The 17,443-nt window shown below is 51.8% G+C and overlaps 1 protein-coding gene across 2 annotated transcripts in view; it reads left to right on the forward strand.

Annotated features, from left to right (window-relative positions):
- Positions 1-17,443, forward strand: part of ZDHHC13 (zinc finger DHHC-type palmitoyltransferase 13) — a 1,364,100-nt gene that overhangs the window by 1,230,918 nt on the left and 115,739 nt on the right. For both annotated transcript variants that reach the window (XM_069623461.1, XM_069623462.1), the window contains one exon: positions 11,667-11,824. In XM_069623461.1, the coding sequence (XP_069479562.1) occupies positions 11,667-11,824 (158 nt within the window). The remainder of the gene's footprint in view (positions 1-11,666; positions 11,825-17,443) is intronic.

The raw sequence follows: 17,443 nt of genomic DNA on the forward strand, positions 1-17,443 counted from the left end.
GGCGCGAGGCCAAGAGGAAGACGGTCCTCGCAGTGCCTCTGTTGGACGACATTTGGGATGGGGGCCTTTCCCTCCTCAAGAACCCTTCCACTACGCCAGCTAGAAGAGACCGGTACGAGAAAAAGTACCGGGTCCCGGACACGGCCCCCCTATGCCTCCGGGCGCAGCCTACCCCGGACTCCGTCGTCTCCGCGGCAGCCAGGAAGAAAGCGGGGGGGGGTGCCTCCACATCGACTTCCCCGCCGGACGGCGAGGGAAAGAAATTGGATGCTATGGGACGGAGAGTCATCTCGTCGGCAGCGACGACGATTAAAGCGGCCAACGCCTTGGCTATCGTGGCCCGCTACGACAGGGAGCTCTGGTACAAGATAGCTCCCCTGCTGGATTTTCTGCCGGACGACAAGAGGGCGGAGGCCCTTGAGATCCTCCAGGAAGGTGAAGTGGCTTCGGACCACGCCATCACCGTGGCGACGGACATCGCCGACACTGGGTTCCGCCAGCTGGGCAACGGCGTTTGCCTTCGACGTCGTGGATGGCTCAAAGCTACGGACTTTCGGCAGGACGTCCAGACCAGAGTCCTGGACATGCCCTTCGACAGGAACAACCTGTTTGGGAAGACAGTGGACGATTCCCTTCAGGCCATCAAGGCGGATACTGAGACGGCCCGGGCCCTTGGAGTCCTGCAGCAGCGACGGACGCCCTTTCGGAGCGGCGGAGGCAAGGGCGCCTCCAAAGGTTCCGGCGGCGGTTTCGCTTCCTACCGTCAAGCGGCCCGCTCGTCGTCGCAAGAGGCCTACAGAGGACGAGGCAAGTCTAGCGGACCCCGCCGTCGTCGCCAAGGAGGTCAAGGCGGCAAGGCCGCGTCCAAGCAGGATTGAACCGGCCGTGGGGTCGGGCCCCCACCGAAGCACCCCGGTGGGAGGCCGGCTGGCGGGCTTCGTCAGCGTGTGGGAGTCCATCTCCACCGACCGTTGGGTGCTGGACGCCCTGGCCCGGGGCCACGCGCTCGAGTTTCAAAGAAGGTGCCCGCGCGTCCCCCCCGTGGCCAGGGAAGAACTTCACGTCCCTCAACTTCTCCTGGAGGTAAAGGCGATGCTCAGAAAGGGCGCCATCGAACTCGTCCCAAAGAGGCTTCGGGGCTCCGGAGTCTACTCGCGATACTTCCTCGTGAAGAAGAAGACGGGAGGATGGCGCCCCATCCTGGACCTGCGACGGCTGAACAAGTTCATCAAGGCGCAGAAGTTCCGGATGGTCACCCTCCAGCACGTCCTGGGTCAACTGGAGGAAGGAGACTTCCTATCGTCGTTGGATTTGGAGGATGCCTACTTCCACATTCCCATCCTAAAGGGGCACCGAAAATTCCTCAGGTTCGTGGTCCAAGGGCGTCATTACCAGTTCAAAGCCCTTCCCTTCGGACTACGGTCGGCACCCAGGGTATTCACCAAGTGCCTCGCACCGGTGGCGGCGCAGCTGCGCCGCGAGGGGATTCACGTCTACCCCTACCTGGACGACTGGCTCATCCGCGCCAAGACGAAGGAGCTCGCCGTGGTCCACACGGCAAGGACCGTCCAACTCCTCACGGACCTGGGATTCTCCGTGAACTACGCCAAATCCCACCTGGTGCCCGCGCAAGTCGCACTGTTTCTGGGAGCGAGGCTCGACACAGTGTCCCTTCTGGCCTCCCCGTCGGAGGAGAGGACCAGGACCATCTTGGGCAAGGTGCAACGGATGTTGGTGGCCGACGCGGCCAAAGTGAGATCCATCAAGTCCCTCCTCGGGATGATGTCTTCCTGCATCTACCTCATTCCCATGTGCAGGCTCCGGATGCGCCCGTTGCAAGAATTCCTGGATGCGCGCTGGATCCAGACGACGGGCAGCTTCGAGGAAAGGATCAAGCTCGACGAGAGTTTCCGACGAGCGATACGGTGGTGGGGCACCCGCGCGCATCTGACGGCGGGCATGGACTTCCAGACCCCAGCCCACCAGGAGACTGTGACCACGGATGCCTCCCTGGAAGGGTGGGGAGCGCACACCGAAAATCTGCACGCGAGGGGACTCTGGCTCCCGACGGAGAAGTCCCTGCATATCAACGTCCTGGAGCTCCGTGCAGTGTTTTGGGCCCTCAGGTCCTTCCTTCCGTCCCTCAAGGGCAAGGTGGTGAGGATCTTCACCGACAACACCACCACCATGTTTTACATCAGGAAACAGGGCGGAACCAGGTCCCCAGCGCTGTCCAAGGAGGCGCAGGACCTGTGGCATTGGGCCGTCGCCCAAGGGATTTTTCTGGTGCCGTTTCATCTGGCAGGGATAAAAAACACCATCGCCGACTCACTCAGCAGGGAGCTGCGCTCGTGCCACGAGTGGGAACTACGGCAGGATCTGGTGGATCGCCTCTTCCGACGGTGGGGCACACCCCAGATCGACCTGTTCGCGACGGCGACGAACACCAAGTGCCGGAGGTTCGCCAGCAGGTTTCCCCAGACGAGGAGCATGGGCGATGCTTTCTCGTTCCCCTGGGAGGGCCTGTTCCTCTACGCGTTCCCTCCCTTGCCTCTGCTAATCCGGCTCGTCAACCAGCTCAAGAGGTCACGGTGCAGGATGATCCTCGTCGCACCTGCGTGGCCGAGGCAGATATGGTTCCCGGACCTTCTGGACTTGTCAGCGTCCCTGCCGATCAAGCTGCCGGCGGACGCGGATCTACTCTCCAGGGAAGGAGGCGCCATCCTCCACCACGACCCGAAGTCGCTGAACTTGCAGGCCTGGCTCCTGCAGCGCTAGAGTTTGGAGGATACGACATACCGGCCGATTGCAGAGAGGTTCTTGCAAAGGCCAGGGCGTCCTCGACTCTTAAATGCTACAGACACAAATGGAAGAGGTTCTCTGTCTGGTGCCACGCACAGAAGATTAACCCTCTACGGATTACGGCTCCCCAAGTACTGCCGTACCTGCTGACGCTGGCCAAAGCTGGTTTGGCACACGCGTCCATCAAGATTCATCTTGCTGCGATCTCCCGATACACCAGAACCACGGGGCGGACGTCCTTGTGGTCTCATCGTCTGGTGAAAGAGTTCATGAAGGGACTGTTCAGATCGTTCCCGCCGGTGAAGGCTCCGGCCCCGGCGTGGGAGCTCAACGTGGTGCTGACCAAGCTCATGGGACCTCCGTTCGAGCCTCTGCACTCGGCCCCGTTGAAGTTTCTATCGTGGAAAACTGCTTTTCTTGTGGCCATCACCTCCGCACGACGAGTGGGAGAGATCCAGGCCCTTTCCTGCAAGGCCCCGTACTTGACTTTCCACGACACGAGGGTAGTGCTCAGGACGCACCCCTCCTTCATGCCCAAGGTACCGTCGGACTTCCATCTCAACGAACCCTTGGTGTTACCTGTGTTCTTCCCGTCGTCTTCGTCGCCGGCCGAGAGGACTTTGCACTTGCTGGATGTAGCTAGAGCGCTGAAGTTCTATGTGGACCGCACGAAGGGGTTTCGGAAGACGTCACAACTCTTTGTGAACTTTGGACCTGTCAATCAGGGGAAGGCTCTCTCGAAGGCTTCCATCTCCAGATGGCTCTCCGGCTGTATCATGTACTGTCACCGGTTGGCAAACCGACCGCTGCCTGGCCGTCCGAGAGCCCATTCCACCAGAGCGATCGCAGCTACCACGGCGTTCCTATCTGGTGTGCCCCTGCTGGACATATGCAGGGCTGCTACGTGGAGGTCGACGCACACCTTCACGAAATTCTACTGCGTCGACCGGGATTCCAGGGAGGAGTCCAGGGTCGGCCAAGCAGTGCTGCGCAACCTGTTCGCCTGAGGTGAGCCTGGTGAGGAGGTAAGATGCTTAATGTTGAGTTGATGTGATGCTTAATGTTGAGCCTTTGCCACCTCCCGTGGTTGTGCATGTGTGTACTGCTATGTATTCTTTATTCATGAGCATGTGAATCCATGCCAGACCCCATGCTGGAGAAGGAACAAGTTACTTACCTGTAACTGTTGTTCTCCAGCATGGGTCTGGCATGGATTCACATGCGAACCCTCCCGCCTACCCCTCTGCGGCTCTTCACTTGGTCATACTGCCACTTCACGTGCTTCCAAATCTGAAGATGGCTGCCAGAGGCGGTGCTTAGGTAGAGGGCAGTCATTGGCTGTGGTCAGTATGACGCAGAGACCAGTGATTGGTTATTACTACGAAAGACAGATCAGAAACGAAACTGATACTGGTTTTTTCTTTACCGAGGATTCCCAGCCTGACGACGGGGAATATTCATGAGCATGTGAATCCATGCCAGACCCATGCTGGAGAACAACAGTTACAGGTAAGTAACTTGTTCCTTATCGGAAGCTCGACCAATAGGCCTCTAAGGAGCAGCAATCTGCCCTCCGGGTCCTTTTTAATGGAGAGTTGAGTTAAGGGCAGACTCCCACTAATGAGGATAGCGACCCCTCTTTTTTTTCTTTTTTTTTGTTTCGCTGAGGCAAAAAATCATCTAGGGTAGCTTCGGAAGTTGATGTGCTTCTCATCAGGCTCTACGAGGTGCATTTCCTGGAGGAAAACAATGTCCAATTTTTGCTCCACAAGTTTCCGTTTCCTAGGTGCGTTAAGGCCCCAGACGTTCCAGGTTGTCACTTTAATGGTTTGTTCCGGGGTCTCCATCTGAAGCATCCATGGAGAAGAGTTCTGTCGCCTTCCGTTGCGTCGAGTTCCCCTGACCCTTTTTTGAATAGTCCTTTTTTTGTAGAGCTTTCCCCCCCTCTTCCCCATCCCCTGGATGAACGACCAGGTCAGCCTGGAATCAGTGGGGGCAGGTGACCGGTCCAACACGCCAAAAACAGTGTGAGGCAACAGAACCTCCTTTATAACCGTTCAAACTGATAAGGGGTGTTACGCGGAGGGACTCCCAGGAGTACCCTTCCCGCTGGCCAACGGGCCTCGGTGAGGGGCTTAGGGGCCTCCATGGTCCGAGAGATTTACAAGGCCTGAGGAGTTGGGCCGTTCCCAATGGGCCAGCCCCCGTGGGTGTCGAGACATCCGGGCTCCGGACCGCTAGGCTGCTGTATGAGATCTCCGGCAGAAGCGAGGGCCCGGGATGTGAGGGGGGTTGCGGGCTGGTGGGCTGCCCGATCTGGAACGACAGTTCATGAACTTAGCCGTTGTTGTTCTTCTTATCTTTGGCCAGGGGCCTGCATGGTCTGCGTCGTCTCTCGACTCGGGTCCAAGACTTTAGGGGCTCCCGCGGGCCCCCATCCGAGGAGCAGGGAGGATCGGTCACTGTGCCAGGCGACTCCTCCGGGTTCATGAAGTTCGCTGCTTCTCTGGGGGTGAGGATGTGACTGGTTGTGCCCTCCCACGTGAAGGAGAGGGAGGTGGGGTACCCCCAGCGGTATTCTATTCAGTCTTCCTCTCACGGAGCCAGTGGTTTTAGGGCTTTTTCTCTTTGCCCAGGTGACAGTCGCTAAGTCCTGGTATAGGGAGATAACCGCATCCCGGAAGAGTATTCGGGGGGGGATTTTGTAGCCTCGCGCATAATTTCTTCTTTGGTTTTAAAGAAATGCACCCTCACTAGGACATTTGGGGGGGAGGCGTTACTTTGCCTGGCCCTGGTCCTGTAGACTCTGTCGAGCTCCATGGGGGCCCCATCTGGAAGGGTCAGTTTGAAGCGTAGGAGGTAGTTGACATAGGGCCCCAGCTCTGCATCGGAGATTGTGGGGGGAATCCCCCTCAGGCGGATGTTGCGCCTGGATCTGTTCTCAGAGTCCTCCTGTTTCAACTCCAGGGCCTCGCACCTGGCCTCAAGCGCTGCAATCCGGTCCACTGACTCGCTGATTTCAAAGTTTTGCTCAAATAGGGTGGTTTCACTTTCTTCCGTTCTTGTCTCAATTTCGCCTACCCTTTTGTCCAGGGTAGAGATCTTGCCTTTCTGTTCCTCAGTGCCTTTTTGGTATTCTCTGGTTGATTTCTACGGGAGGTCCTGAAGGTCGCTTTTTGTTACCCCTTGCGCCGTTTGCTCATGGCTGTTATCCCCCCCTGGGGCTCCGGGTTGGGTTCCTCTGGGCGCTCCCCCCACTTTGGCTTCTCCATTGTGGCCGCCGTGAACAGGGCAGAAATGTCCGCTTGCTTCGGGGGTCTGGTGTTCCTAGACATAGTGAGATGTGCGCCGCTAGGCCTCTTGATGCGGCCCCACCAGAACAATCGGTAGATGAGGGCTGATGTCCAGGTTTCCGCCCGTGTTGGTAAAGGCGGCGGCGGGTCTGTGGGTGCGTTGATGGACCAGGTGGAGTCAGGCCTGTTGGCCTGCGGGGGGGGTCCATTGATGTTAGTAGGGCCGGGGGAGCCCCAGTATCACGTGCTGTGTCGCTGAGGAGGAGGCCCCCAGAGTGTAGCGCATTCGGGTCAAGGCAACTGATCCAGCGCCCTTAGGGGCCAGCGGAGGAGGCCCGGGGCACCGCAGGCTGTAGGAAGTAGGTGATATAGGCCCAGGAGCGACCCGTAATATTCAGAGCATCGCAGGAGCCAGGGCCGCCAGTCAGCAGGGGATTTCCCCCGGGAGGCAGGGGGCCACGCCAGGGTAGGTTGCCGTACACCGTCTCCGGGGCATTCAGCAGATCTTCTTGGTCCCGCGCCCTCTCGGGCAGGAGGAGGGACTGGGAGCTGGGCTATGCACTCCCCAGGAGCTGGTGAAGGAGCTTGGAGGGATCAGAGACCTGGGGGGGGAGAAGAGTGCAAGCGGCCCCCCTCCAAACGCTGTGGTGCCAGGTGCCAAGTTCAGTCCCCCCTACCGGGATGGGGGGGCAGGATGCAGGTTGCAGGAGCGGGGCTCGGAACCCCCTGGAGCAGTTAGGTCAGATATGCCCGTTCAGAGGCGGGCCCCGTTGCATCTCCGGCTGGGCGCCTCGGACAGCAGCCCAACTCCAGAGCCGCCGGAGCCCGCGGGAGGCCCCACCACCAGCACACCTCTCCACGGACGGGGCCGATGCATCCTCCAGGCTCACCTCGCCAGATGACCAGCTGGGCAAAGGGGTGGGGAGGCGCTCCCCACTCCGCCGCCAAAATCTTCCCCTCCCACATGCAACAATGGGGGAGGCAGTCGTAGGCTCCTCCCAAGCCGCACACCGGGGACCCACCTCACCGGGCCCAGGAGCCGGTTCCCTCCGCGTCGAGGCACCCCGCCCCTGCGGGAGCCAGAGGAGCCCGGAACGTGGAAAGATGATTCAGGGGAGGAGGTTTGCCCCAGCGCCTCCCACGCCGCGCTCCGGGATCGGCCTGTGAAGGGGGCCAGGCGCCGTGCGGAGGGAAAAGTCGGCGCAGTTCGGGGATGGGGCAGCGACCCAGGAGGGCTCCAGGAAAGGAGGGATCAACCAGGATATCGCCGGGGCCAGCACTGCATGCAGCGGCTGGGGAGCATCATACGCTATGCAGCACCCGGCATTTTGGAGCGGCGCTGCAGAGATCTGCCAGGCCCTCAGCAGCTGCAGCTTATCTTGAGATCCCGTTGTACTCGCCAGCTGCGAGTCGGCCACCACAGGCAGTAACCCCACCGGAGCCGGGGCACCATCAGGTAAGTTCGCAAAGTCAGCTTCACCGGGTCATTTTCCTGCTGGCGTGTGGACGCGGTCAGGAGCTCTGAGAGCTGGACCAGCCATCTTGGCACCAAGCCACGCCCCCCAAAAACTACACTTTTACTACACTTTTACTAGAAAAATGTACACATTCTCCTTCCCATACCCTCAGAAAGGCCATGCAAAAATGTTACAACCCATCTCTCGAGAAGGCCATATAAGCGGTCATCAGGTGGTCATACCTACACTTACCTCTGGAAGCAGGGTTCTGGAATTTCAGCCCGCAACCCAACGACTCATTGAATGAAGGCCCCTTTTCTTTGCCGGAAGGGTCTCAACCTCAACCACATTCCTAGGAAGGATCTTGAACCACCGGTCACAAGTCCTACTTTTTTAAGCTTTGGGGAGTCCCACTATCAAGAACGATCCTCCCCAAAGTGCTACTCTTGGAGTTTGGCCATATAGACCAAGCCTGCCTGAATCTTGGACTGATAGAACCCATGGACACCAGATATAGGCAGCCAAGTGAGCAGAAGGCAGTTAACTGCAGAGGTAGCCTTTGGAGGAGGACGAATGGCAGGATCATTTAATTTTTTAGATGTTAGCTCAAGATACAGGGATTGAAGAGCGCAATTTCCTAGTGCAGGTTGGGGCTGTGTCTGCTGAAGCTTTCTTGGATTCAGAATCCAACTGTCAGCAGAATTCACCAACCTGGTCCTTCCCCCATCAGATGATCTGGTCCAGGGGGAAATAGTTCAAATAACCTATGCCCATGCGGATAGGGACGTTTGCCTTGGATATAGAGCCTCACCCTTTCGAAGTGGAGGCAGCATTCATTACCCGGACTACTGGAGATGAGTCTTGGGCACTGATTTGTCTGTGTTTTCTCAATGGCTAAGCAATAGCTGTTCCCGTGCACAAGAACCCGAAGTCACTCGTCCCATAGAGTCCAATGACCCCTTTGCATCTTGGTTATAATAAAATATTGACCAACCCACAGGGGAGTCCCTTTGAGTCTGATGCAAAACCCGCGATGATCAGCCGATTGGCTCAGTTTCTCGTGCAGATCACAAACTCCACAGGCCCAGGCGCTCACTGGGGGTGGTGCAAGAGTTTTGTCTGAAAGTTCTCAGCATTCATAAGAAGACACCTGTGTACACAGCTGTGCTCTGTGCCCACGCCCTTTGCCTCCCAATGCCATTTAATCATTGGCATCTCATTGGCTGCTGTCATCTCAGTGAAATTCCTCGCCCGACCGGGTTAGTCAGCATAACTCATTACTGCTGATACTTAGACCAAGTCCTCACGTTGTCAGTCAAGTCCCACTTGCTCATAGCCACAATAACCCCCTCCCCTTCCCCAGTGTTGGCCACCCACCGGACCATCTGACTGGTGTGTTTGAGGCTCTGCCAGTGAGCCTGAGCGCCTGGGAAATGGGCAGGGCTCTTGGCAAGTCTATGTATTGATCACGATTCAGCTATCTTCCCGCCCTACTGGCATTCCACTGAGCAGCTAACCACCCAATACTTTCCTGCCTCTACACTGCACACTTGAGGGAAGACACCTGCTCCTGTATTTCTAAGATGGTCCTCGACCACTCTCCTTCCCAATGCACCATGTTATCTATTGAGGGAGGGCTTGTGAGGCGAGGGGGGCGATGACGACTGATATCAGTTCCTGTATGATATCTGAGAGTCTAAAGTCTACATGAGGTGCATGGATAGAAAGTCTAAGGAGTTAGGAGGAGTTGTCTTCTGTGTAGTGTAGCTCGGTTTGTGACCTTGCAGGGAGTCCCCTTGCATAGTGCTTGCCTGGGGCTCTAGCCAAGCCTATGGAGTAAGCCTAAGTCTGCAAGAAATAAATAGGAGTTGTCAGCCTTCTGAGGGCCACATACCCAAAAGTTGAAGGAGAGCCAAGATTTTGAGAAGGAGAAACCAGAGCCTTTTCTTAGCTGGTATCTGCAGGGGAGACACCAGCACTTAGAATAGGTGACAACCCAGGAGGGCAAACAGGTGGGTGAGAATAACTTCAGTTTGAAGAACACCCAGGGTAGGAAAGGAGAAATTCCTCTTTGTAATCCATCTTGGTTTGTCCTATGTATACCTTCAAGGTATGGGAGGGAACTGATGATACAAAAAAAAATGTCAGAGAAAGTAGTGTGCTGGGGTTAATCGGATAACCTGGTATTGAGAGTGAGCTGAAGGAGACCACGTGGGGAGGCAACCCTGGGCACCTGTGATTTAGAATAGGGGAATGACTTCGATTGGCATACAAGGTCCTACTAGGGTTAGAAACGTTCACTTGTTTTTGTTTAACCCCATCTTGTCACGGTTAGCTTTTGTTTTCCTATTGTTTTAGGTATTTTCACCGTAGTTTATGTACAAGTTCTTTCAACCGTATCTTTAACCAACCAGTCCCAGGGGTAAGTTTAATTCGTACAGAGGGCATTGAAGATGGGGCTTGAGGAGGGGTGAGGCAAGCACTGTCTAGAACCCTAGAGACCTGTTGTCACTGTCGGTGTGTCAATTCCCTTCATACGCACTACCGTTTATATAGTAAAAACAAATAGGCTGTCCTGTTCTGTCCTGTTCTGTTCAATTCATCATTTCTCCCATAGGCCTTTAACCAACCTGCTATGCCAAAAGAATAAAGCGTTTTGAATCACACTTGTGAGTATTCTAGGCATCCACTACCATGAAGTTTGGCTGCTCTTCAATTAGAGGTGTAAGAAGGGGGTGCTTCATTTGGGAACATGAAGCACACAACTGAAAAAAGACATAGCATGCTTATAATATGAATGACATGCATGCACTGCATTCTCAGACAGTGAGAGGTTCTATCTTCATCTATCAGGGAATTAATACCCATTGACTCCATAGCCGACTCCTAGTAGAACTTTGCTCCTATACCATGACTGAGCCTGATCATAATTTCCTCTGTTATGCACTATGCTATCATGCCAAGAGAATGTCAGTCTGTACTTACCACACTTTTCTAGGAATAAGACATGGAACTACAACCCCAGGCCCTAGTAACACTTATCCTCAAACAACATGACTTGGGCTTGATCTTGTCTTCCACTGGGTATGCAATATCGTCTGTGAACAATTGATGCTTACCTTCCTTATCTGTCTGGGAAGGAATGCCCTGAAATCCTTTACACAGGACCCCTAATGGCTTTGCCTGGAAGCCTTGCTTGGAGCCTGCTACTCTGTCTCTGGGAAATACGACTACTCTCTCCTATCATACTACCTCTCTAGCACAACGATGCGTCATAGCTCCACTTTTCTAATCATTGATGCCACTGCCAACAAGGGAATAGACATGCTTAAGTTTGATAAACAGAACTTAAGCCACACTAGACCGTGCATCTTTTAGAGAACTAAGGATCTGAACTTCAAACAGATTGTCACCCGGCAGGCACTGGAAGGCATTCGAGAACTGGGATCTCCAATCCGCTCTGAACAGGCACTCACACATCCCAATATGCTCACTCTTTCCTCTAAACTAACAAACAGAATGCAGCTATACCTCTCTATCAAGTCGGCCTAGCTGCACACATACAGATTCACCCGCACAAACACCTCAACAGTCTTTAGAATGCAGTTTATACCCCACAAAGAAAATTGGCTTAGCTGTACACATAATCTCACACACAAGCTCCACCACCGCCAGAATGCAGACACTGAGATCACTTTGGCCCTGCTACATACATTGTACTGATCTCGCACAACCACAGCACCACGCCTGGCTTTGGAATGCAGCTACACACCTCACAGTCCGCACTAGCTGCACACATACTGAGTGCACCCAACCACGATCTACCACTCTACTCCCTCCACTGACTTGGACTACGGTCTGCGAGGGCACTTTGAGATCATACCAATGATCAAAAAGGCACTATACAAATGCACCATAACATAACACTAATTGTTTTTTTTACTATTAAGCCAAAATTTGATCTAACAGAAATCTGAACCTTGAAGCCTGGAATATGTTCTGCATGTAATGTATATTTGAAAGTAGCTTAAATAGTAACATGGTATAACAAACGTAATATGAAATGTCTGCACTAGCATGCTGTTGGTGATGAGCTTCAATTTTTGCCTTTTAGATTGGAGAACTCATTGTACAACAAGTTTTGACCAGGATGGCTTGTGGGTCTTCATAATCCAGATTGTGTCTTGTTCTCCGTGGGTCTTGTTTATCTTCGTCCTTGTGATCTTCCATTTCGTGTGGTCCTCCTTGATGCTTTTACTTCAGTTTTACCAGGTAATAAATCAATTGTGTTTTTGTTTGAATCCCCTCAACATACTTAATCCTTCATAGTTTGTTGCTTTAGCTGAATCCCCTTCAGATCCTTAAGATGTCACTTTATGATGGTTCTCCCTGTTTTATTATTTCCTCATTATGGGCCATACTGCAGAAGTAACATTCATGGTATTCCTTTTCAGAATGCATATTAATGGACGTATTGCATTCTGTATGAATGCTTGATTTATAATTTGTCATGCACCATGTTTTCAAGTGTGGGGGCGCGTGCTTCTTTGTGTTAGTGTCACTTGTATCAGCATTCACTGACACCTTGGATCTTTCAGATTCCGAATTCACTGGAGTCTCCATGTGCATAGAAGAATGACCAGAACTTACGTATTCACTAAACATTTCAAAATGTTTACAAAGCGTTAGTGCTTTATGCACCTTGGTCCATATAAACCCACCCACACATACATACATTTGGCATGTTTTTAACTTTTTTCAGACTGATGCATACTGGGCCCATCATGTTCTCTATATTTCCAATGTTTTAATTTCTTATGCCCCATGGAAGGGTGAACGCAGACTATTTTCTTTTGGGCAGGTGAGAGTCAATTGGATTGTATGGGCAACTAAGGGGCTTGGTGGGTGATTTAACTATTTCCATGGCATGTAACACCCTCTACAAGCGTTGGAGTTTAGAGGTGTAAATGTCCTTCCTGAGGTAGCCCAGAAATGGTTTGGATCATTGTTTAGGTTATTCTGAAATATGAAGCCTGAACATATTTTGATCATCAAAAGGTTCAGGCTATCCAGTCCATTCCTTATTTTTCTGAAGTTGTCATTACAAAAAAGGCTGATCACTAAACAATGATTAGAAAAAGGAGGTTTCCTTGCCATGTTATTTGTTGTGCAAACGTTATTATGCATGAAGGACAGCATTGAAGGGCAACTCTAGTTGCAGCTTTGGATTGATTTTAGCAGCAACTGTCTACTTTGTTGCAATGTTACACCTACATTCATACATTTCTTTTATAAGGAACATGCAGTTAAAGGGAAAATTAATTTTAAGGTGTAGTGTAAATCTAATCCCGTAAAAATGGACCTGTGTGCACAAAAAATGAATCTGATGTAAACTAATAACCACTGTAAATCTAATTCTAGTATGTACTTAATTGCACTCTTCAACAAATAGTTTCAATGTAGCTTTTGTCCCTTCCCATTGAATACACGTATTGTTATTTTCTTTCTTGTTTTTGCCAGATAATATTTGTAAAGAACCAGGTTTCCTCAGAGCCCCTTAATAAAAAAAAAACTAGCTAAACGAGGGGCTAATCTACAACCCATTGAGGTCCCTTACTAATTATAAAAGGATTTTTTTTGTTGTATCAAACAATTTGTTGAGTGAGAATTCCAAACAACTGTACTAAAAACGTAATATTCACATCAGCAAGTGGGTGTTTTTCATAAGCTAAACACTATGCTGTGATTGCTTCTTCATGTGGAAAGTTGGTGTACAGGCTAATAACCAGTGGGGCCATAATCGTGTTACTAGATACATCTGATGCCCAAGCGTGGCTCCTGTGACTGCTGGACTAGAGGCCCAAGCTACTCCTGACCGATGATGCCCAATGAGGGGGAAATCTACTTTTGCTGGTAAGGGGGCTTTGTGTGTGTGAGCTAGAGGAGGGGACTGGGACTGTCTTGTCCACTTCCTCTGGCGCCTGAGTATGTTGATGAATGGATGTGATGACACGTGGTTGTTCATGATTAGACAACCCTGAGCTGTATAAATGTTGCAGATCCTTCCCATTGATGGGCTTGCTCCCAGCCTGAATCTTGGAGTGCTCCTGTAACTGTTCAGCAGGTCATCCTTGGAACCAAGACTTCTATGAAGAAGAGTAGCCCGCTGATGAACCAAGGACGACGCCTGCAGCTGACACGCATCTAATCCATTGATTGACCCGGTGAAGCCCTGCTCCGCTGCCCGATTTCAGAAGACCCTCATTGGTGCTGTGACCAATGGACCGCTGGGTACAACCAGTCTTCACCCCTGCTCAAGGATCTGTGCCTTCGGAAGTGTCCTAGGACAACTAGTGGACTGAGTAGCTCTTTCCTGGGCTACCTTGCTGCAGCCTTCATAGTTCATAGTTCTGAGCAGAGCCTTGAAGCTTTGTAAATCTTCAGCTTGTGCCACAATTTGCCTGTCCTCACTCCAAGAAAAGCTGTACTGGGGCTACTTCTGTGCTTGCCACTGTACGGTCTCCTGTCGCCACCTAACCACAGTGGTTTTCATTGGATCTTGTCACTCTACTGCAGACGTCATTTGTCTTTGTTTGGGGCTTCAACTGGAAGCTTTCCAGAACCGAAAGTAAATCCCAAGAACAGCAAGTTCCATAGGGCCTTTTAGTGCATCCTCGGGCACACCCTAGTATGCCCACATTGTTGCGGCGGGATCTCGTTTCCAAATCTTCACGTTTTGAGCTTCACCGTCCCCAAGTCCTTGGCCATATCAGCCACGGTGTTCCACATAGTTTTGTGTGTCTTCTGTCATGCTAATCCTCGATTCGGCTTCAGTAATGCGAGTCGTGGCTTTCTCGAGTTGGTTCCTGATTGATGTGACATTCTAGTTGATCCCACCCAGTCTAACGTTCAGGGCGGCAAAGCCCTGTTTCATGGATGCAAAGACAGCTTGTGTGTCCATAGTAGCAGCCGCGGGGGTTAGCGTGATCAGTGCCAGTAGTATTCATGGTGCACGCCTTATTAACTGTCGTCGTGAACCTATCTATAGCACTTTTTTTCCTTCTTGGGTGCTGCCCCTTTGGGCATTGTACACTGTCAACGGTTTACTGCTGTGTGAACCACATCAATGGTGGCAATGGTCTGTGGTACCCCCATGAGTGTTTATTTCGCCTCCTGGTTGTGATGGGGTAATTCCCTGTTTGTACTATGTCTGTGGCCCCGGTGTCCCTTGTTCTTGTGCTGCAGGTCCTCTGACCCGTGCCTTCGGATGACAGGGCCATGTTTATGTCCCTGTTTGCTGTTCGTCTGTGGCTTACCCCAATGATGTAACTAAACGGCCACTGGTATTGCAATGTATGTAGTGTCAAGCAACTGCTTTATACCCCGTGAGTCACATCGGGCGTATGATACTGTGCTGGACTCTCCGCTCACAATGGTGCTAGGGCTGTGTCTCTCCAGGAGGCAGGAGCGTTATGGACACGTGTTTGTTGTACTGATCCCCTCCGTATCCGGGGCATTGGTGTGTCCCGGGCGGCGGCGGCCCTGAGCGTAGTCTCACTCAGCTTCTGCTTTATAGGATCAGGAGGTGTCAGCTGTGCCGCGGCGCGCCTTTTATTTTAAAGAGGTGTACTTTCTTCTGGTGCTACAGCTGCTTGGAGTGACGATTATTGTCTTATGCCTTTCTGCGCTTCTCCAGGCCAATACACTGACATGTGTGCTCTTGTTACTGTCCGTGTCTTACTGCTGCAGATTGTCACTCGTTTCCAGGGGTGTGTAAGCCATGTGTGAGCCGGAGCTGCCTCGCGCAGCGCTGGTAGTGGTGCTTCACTTCTATGCTGTACCCCGTGTTAATTGCGGATTACATGAGCTGGTGATTCGATACTTTAAGCCGATGGTCCTCACGGCTGTTATTTATGGGATCAAGGGCAGGTCCAGGTTGGGGTGGTTGCGGGGTGCCTCGGGTTTAGTTGGCCTTCGGGTATGCTGGTGCCCGCCTATGCTGTTTTAGTGCGTAGTGTATATGGTCCTGTTCGGGCGGTTTACCGTACCCGTGCCTCTGTTAAGGTCAATTCTAGTGCTGCAGTTGTTTTCGATGGTGGATACTGTCCCCGATGTGTGTACTGGTACTGCCCTCGGGCATCGTGTGTTGGGGAGTCCCATGTGCCGGTATCTTTAGGCTCCAAAGAATCAGGATGGGACACCCGCTAGCGCGCGATGGCTCCACTTACCAGAGCGCCAGCATGCGTCTCGAGGGTCCGGCACAGCGAGCGATGTTCGAGACTCTTGTGCTGCACCCAGAGAGCCGGTGCAGTGTTGGAGTAGTGGCCTGCAGGGCCCATATCTCTTCCCATGGTTGTGTGTGTTATGCTGGCAGAGGTGACATGTTGCCCAGGCGCAGGCAGCTTGCCGGCCTGGTCGAGCAGCACACACGGTAAATCTTCTGTTATACCGCTTCGTTTCTCCTGATTTCTTTACATGCTGGCAGCCAACATCCTCGCACGCCTTCTGTTAGACTTGGTGAAAACCAGGCTAATTTTAGCTAGTTTTCGGGCTTCAGCAGTCTGATTGCCACGGAGTTCGCTCTCAGTGCAGCTTGGGTGAGTTAATTACTGTCGTTTACATCTGTCCTTTTCTCTGTCAGTTTTTTGCCACTTTAAAAATGGACAGTCCTCATTGTATCAATGAAAGTGCTAAATTGATTATTTTCAGGGGTATTTGTGACTGCTTCCTGATCGTTGATGTATCGGATTCACTGCCCATGACACACACTTTTTTTTGCTGGTTGATGATTCATCCAACCTTGAATAGACTGTCATATTGTTAGTCATCAGTGTCACGCCAATTTTAATAATTTCGTGGCATATATTTCTTTTACATCGTTTTCAGTCTATCAAGGTCTTCCTTGTTTTTGTGCCAATCTTCAGTTTTTTTTAGATTCCAATTTTATCTGAACCTTTTATGTAATCTACTTGGCTTCCGTACAGCACAATGCAACTTCCACCCTATCTTTAGCTTTGGACCCTATACTAAATATTTGCGGCCGAACAGGAGTACCAGCATCCTGCACAGCCAACCACAAGCTGGTCCATCTCTCCCATTGATTCCTATAAGGAACTACCATTCGAGCAGATACTGGCTTGTAGTCTCCCTCTGTTAGGAGCTGCCAAACTTGGCTCTGAGACAACAAGGTTGTCCTTTGACTTTGCTACTGTCCTTAATAAGGATGAGCATGACACAATAATGCTCCCAGAAACTTTCGAACCCTGCATTTCCTGTAACCAGCTTGCACTTTTACTTACCTTTAAGCAGAAGATAACGTATATTTTCATAACATCTGTGTGTGGAAATTCCTTTGTTCTTTAATTACTGTCCTATCCTGTATCGCATCCACCACATGCCGCTTGGCCGTTGATGCTCTGCCACAGCTACCACTGTTTTAGCCATTGAAGCTAAAGGATTGTCTGTTTGCCGAGGTTGGGAGGTGAACTCCATACTCCATATTCAGGGCTGGGAGAATCTGCCTTACAATCCCACTCCAAATTCGACCGACTGATTCAGCAGTTTCAAATCGTGCAGAAAAAACATGATAGAAAATGTGCTCATATTGCAGTGGGAAAAGAGCAGCTACTCCAATTAATTCTTGGTGTGAGGAGAAAGGCATATGTGAACTCTGACACTAAAAACAATAAACAATAAAGGACATGAAGCTCATAATATTCGGGCTTAATCAGTCTGCCCACACTTGTCACATCATGAGTGAATAGATCTTCATATACATGGCACATTTTTACAGTTGTGGCATCTTAACAAATTACATAGGCAGATTACATATTTTACGTAGAACATGGCAGTCCAATTCTCACGTTTGTCGGACTTTTTCGCCCGTCTAAT

This window comes from Ambystoma mexicanum, chromosome 11, assembly GCF_040938575.1.
Source record: "Ambystoma mexicanum isolate Mex_15411 chromosome 11, UKY_AmexF1_1, whole genome shotgun sequence".
NCBI lineage: Eukaryota > Metazoa > Chordata > Amphibia > Caudata > Ambystomatidae > Ambystoma > Ambystoma mexicanum.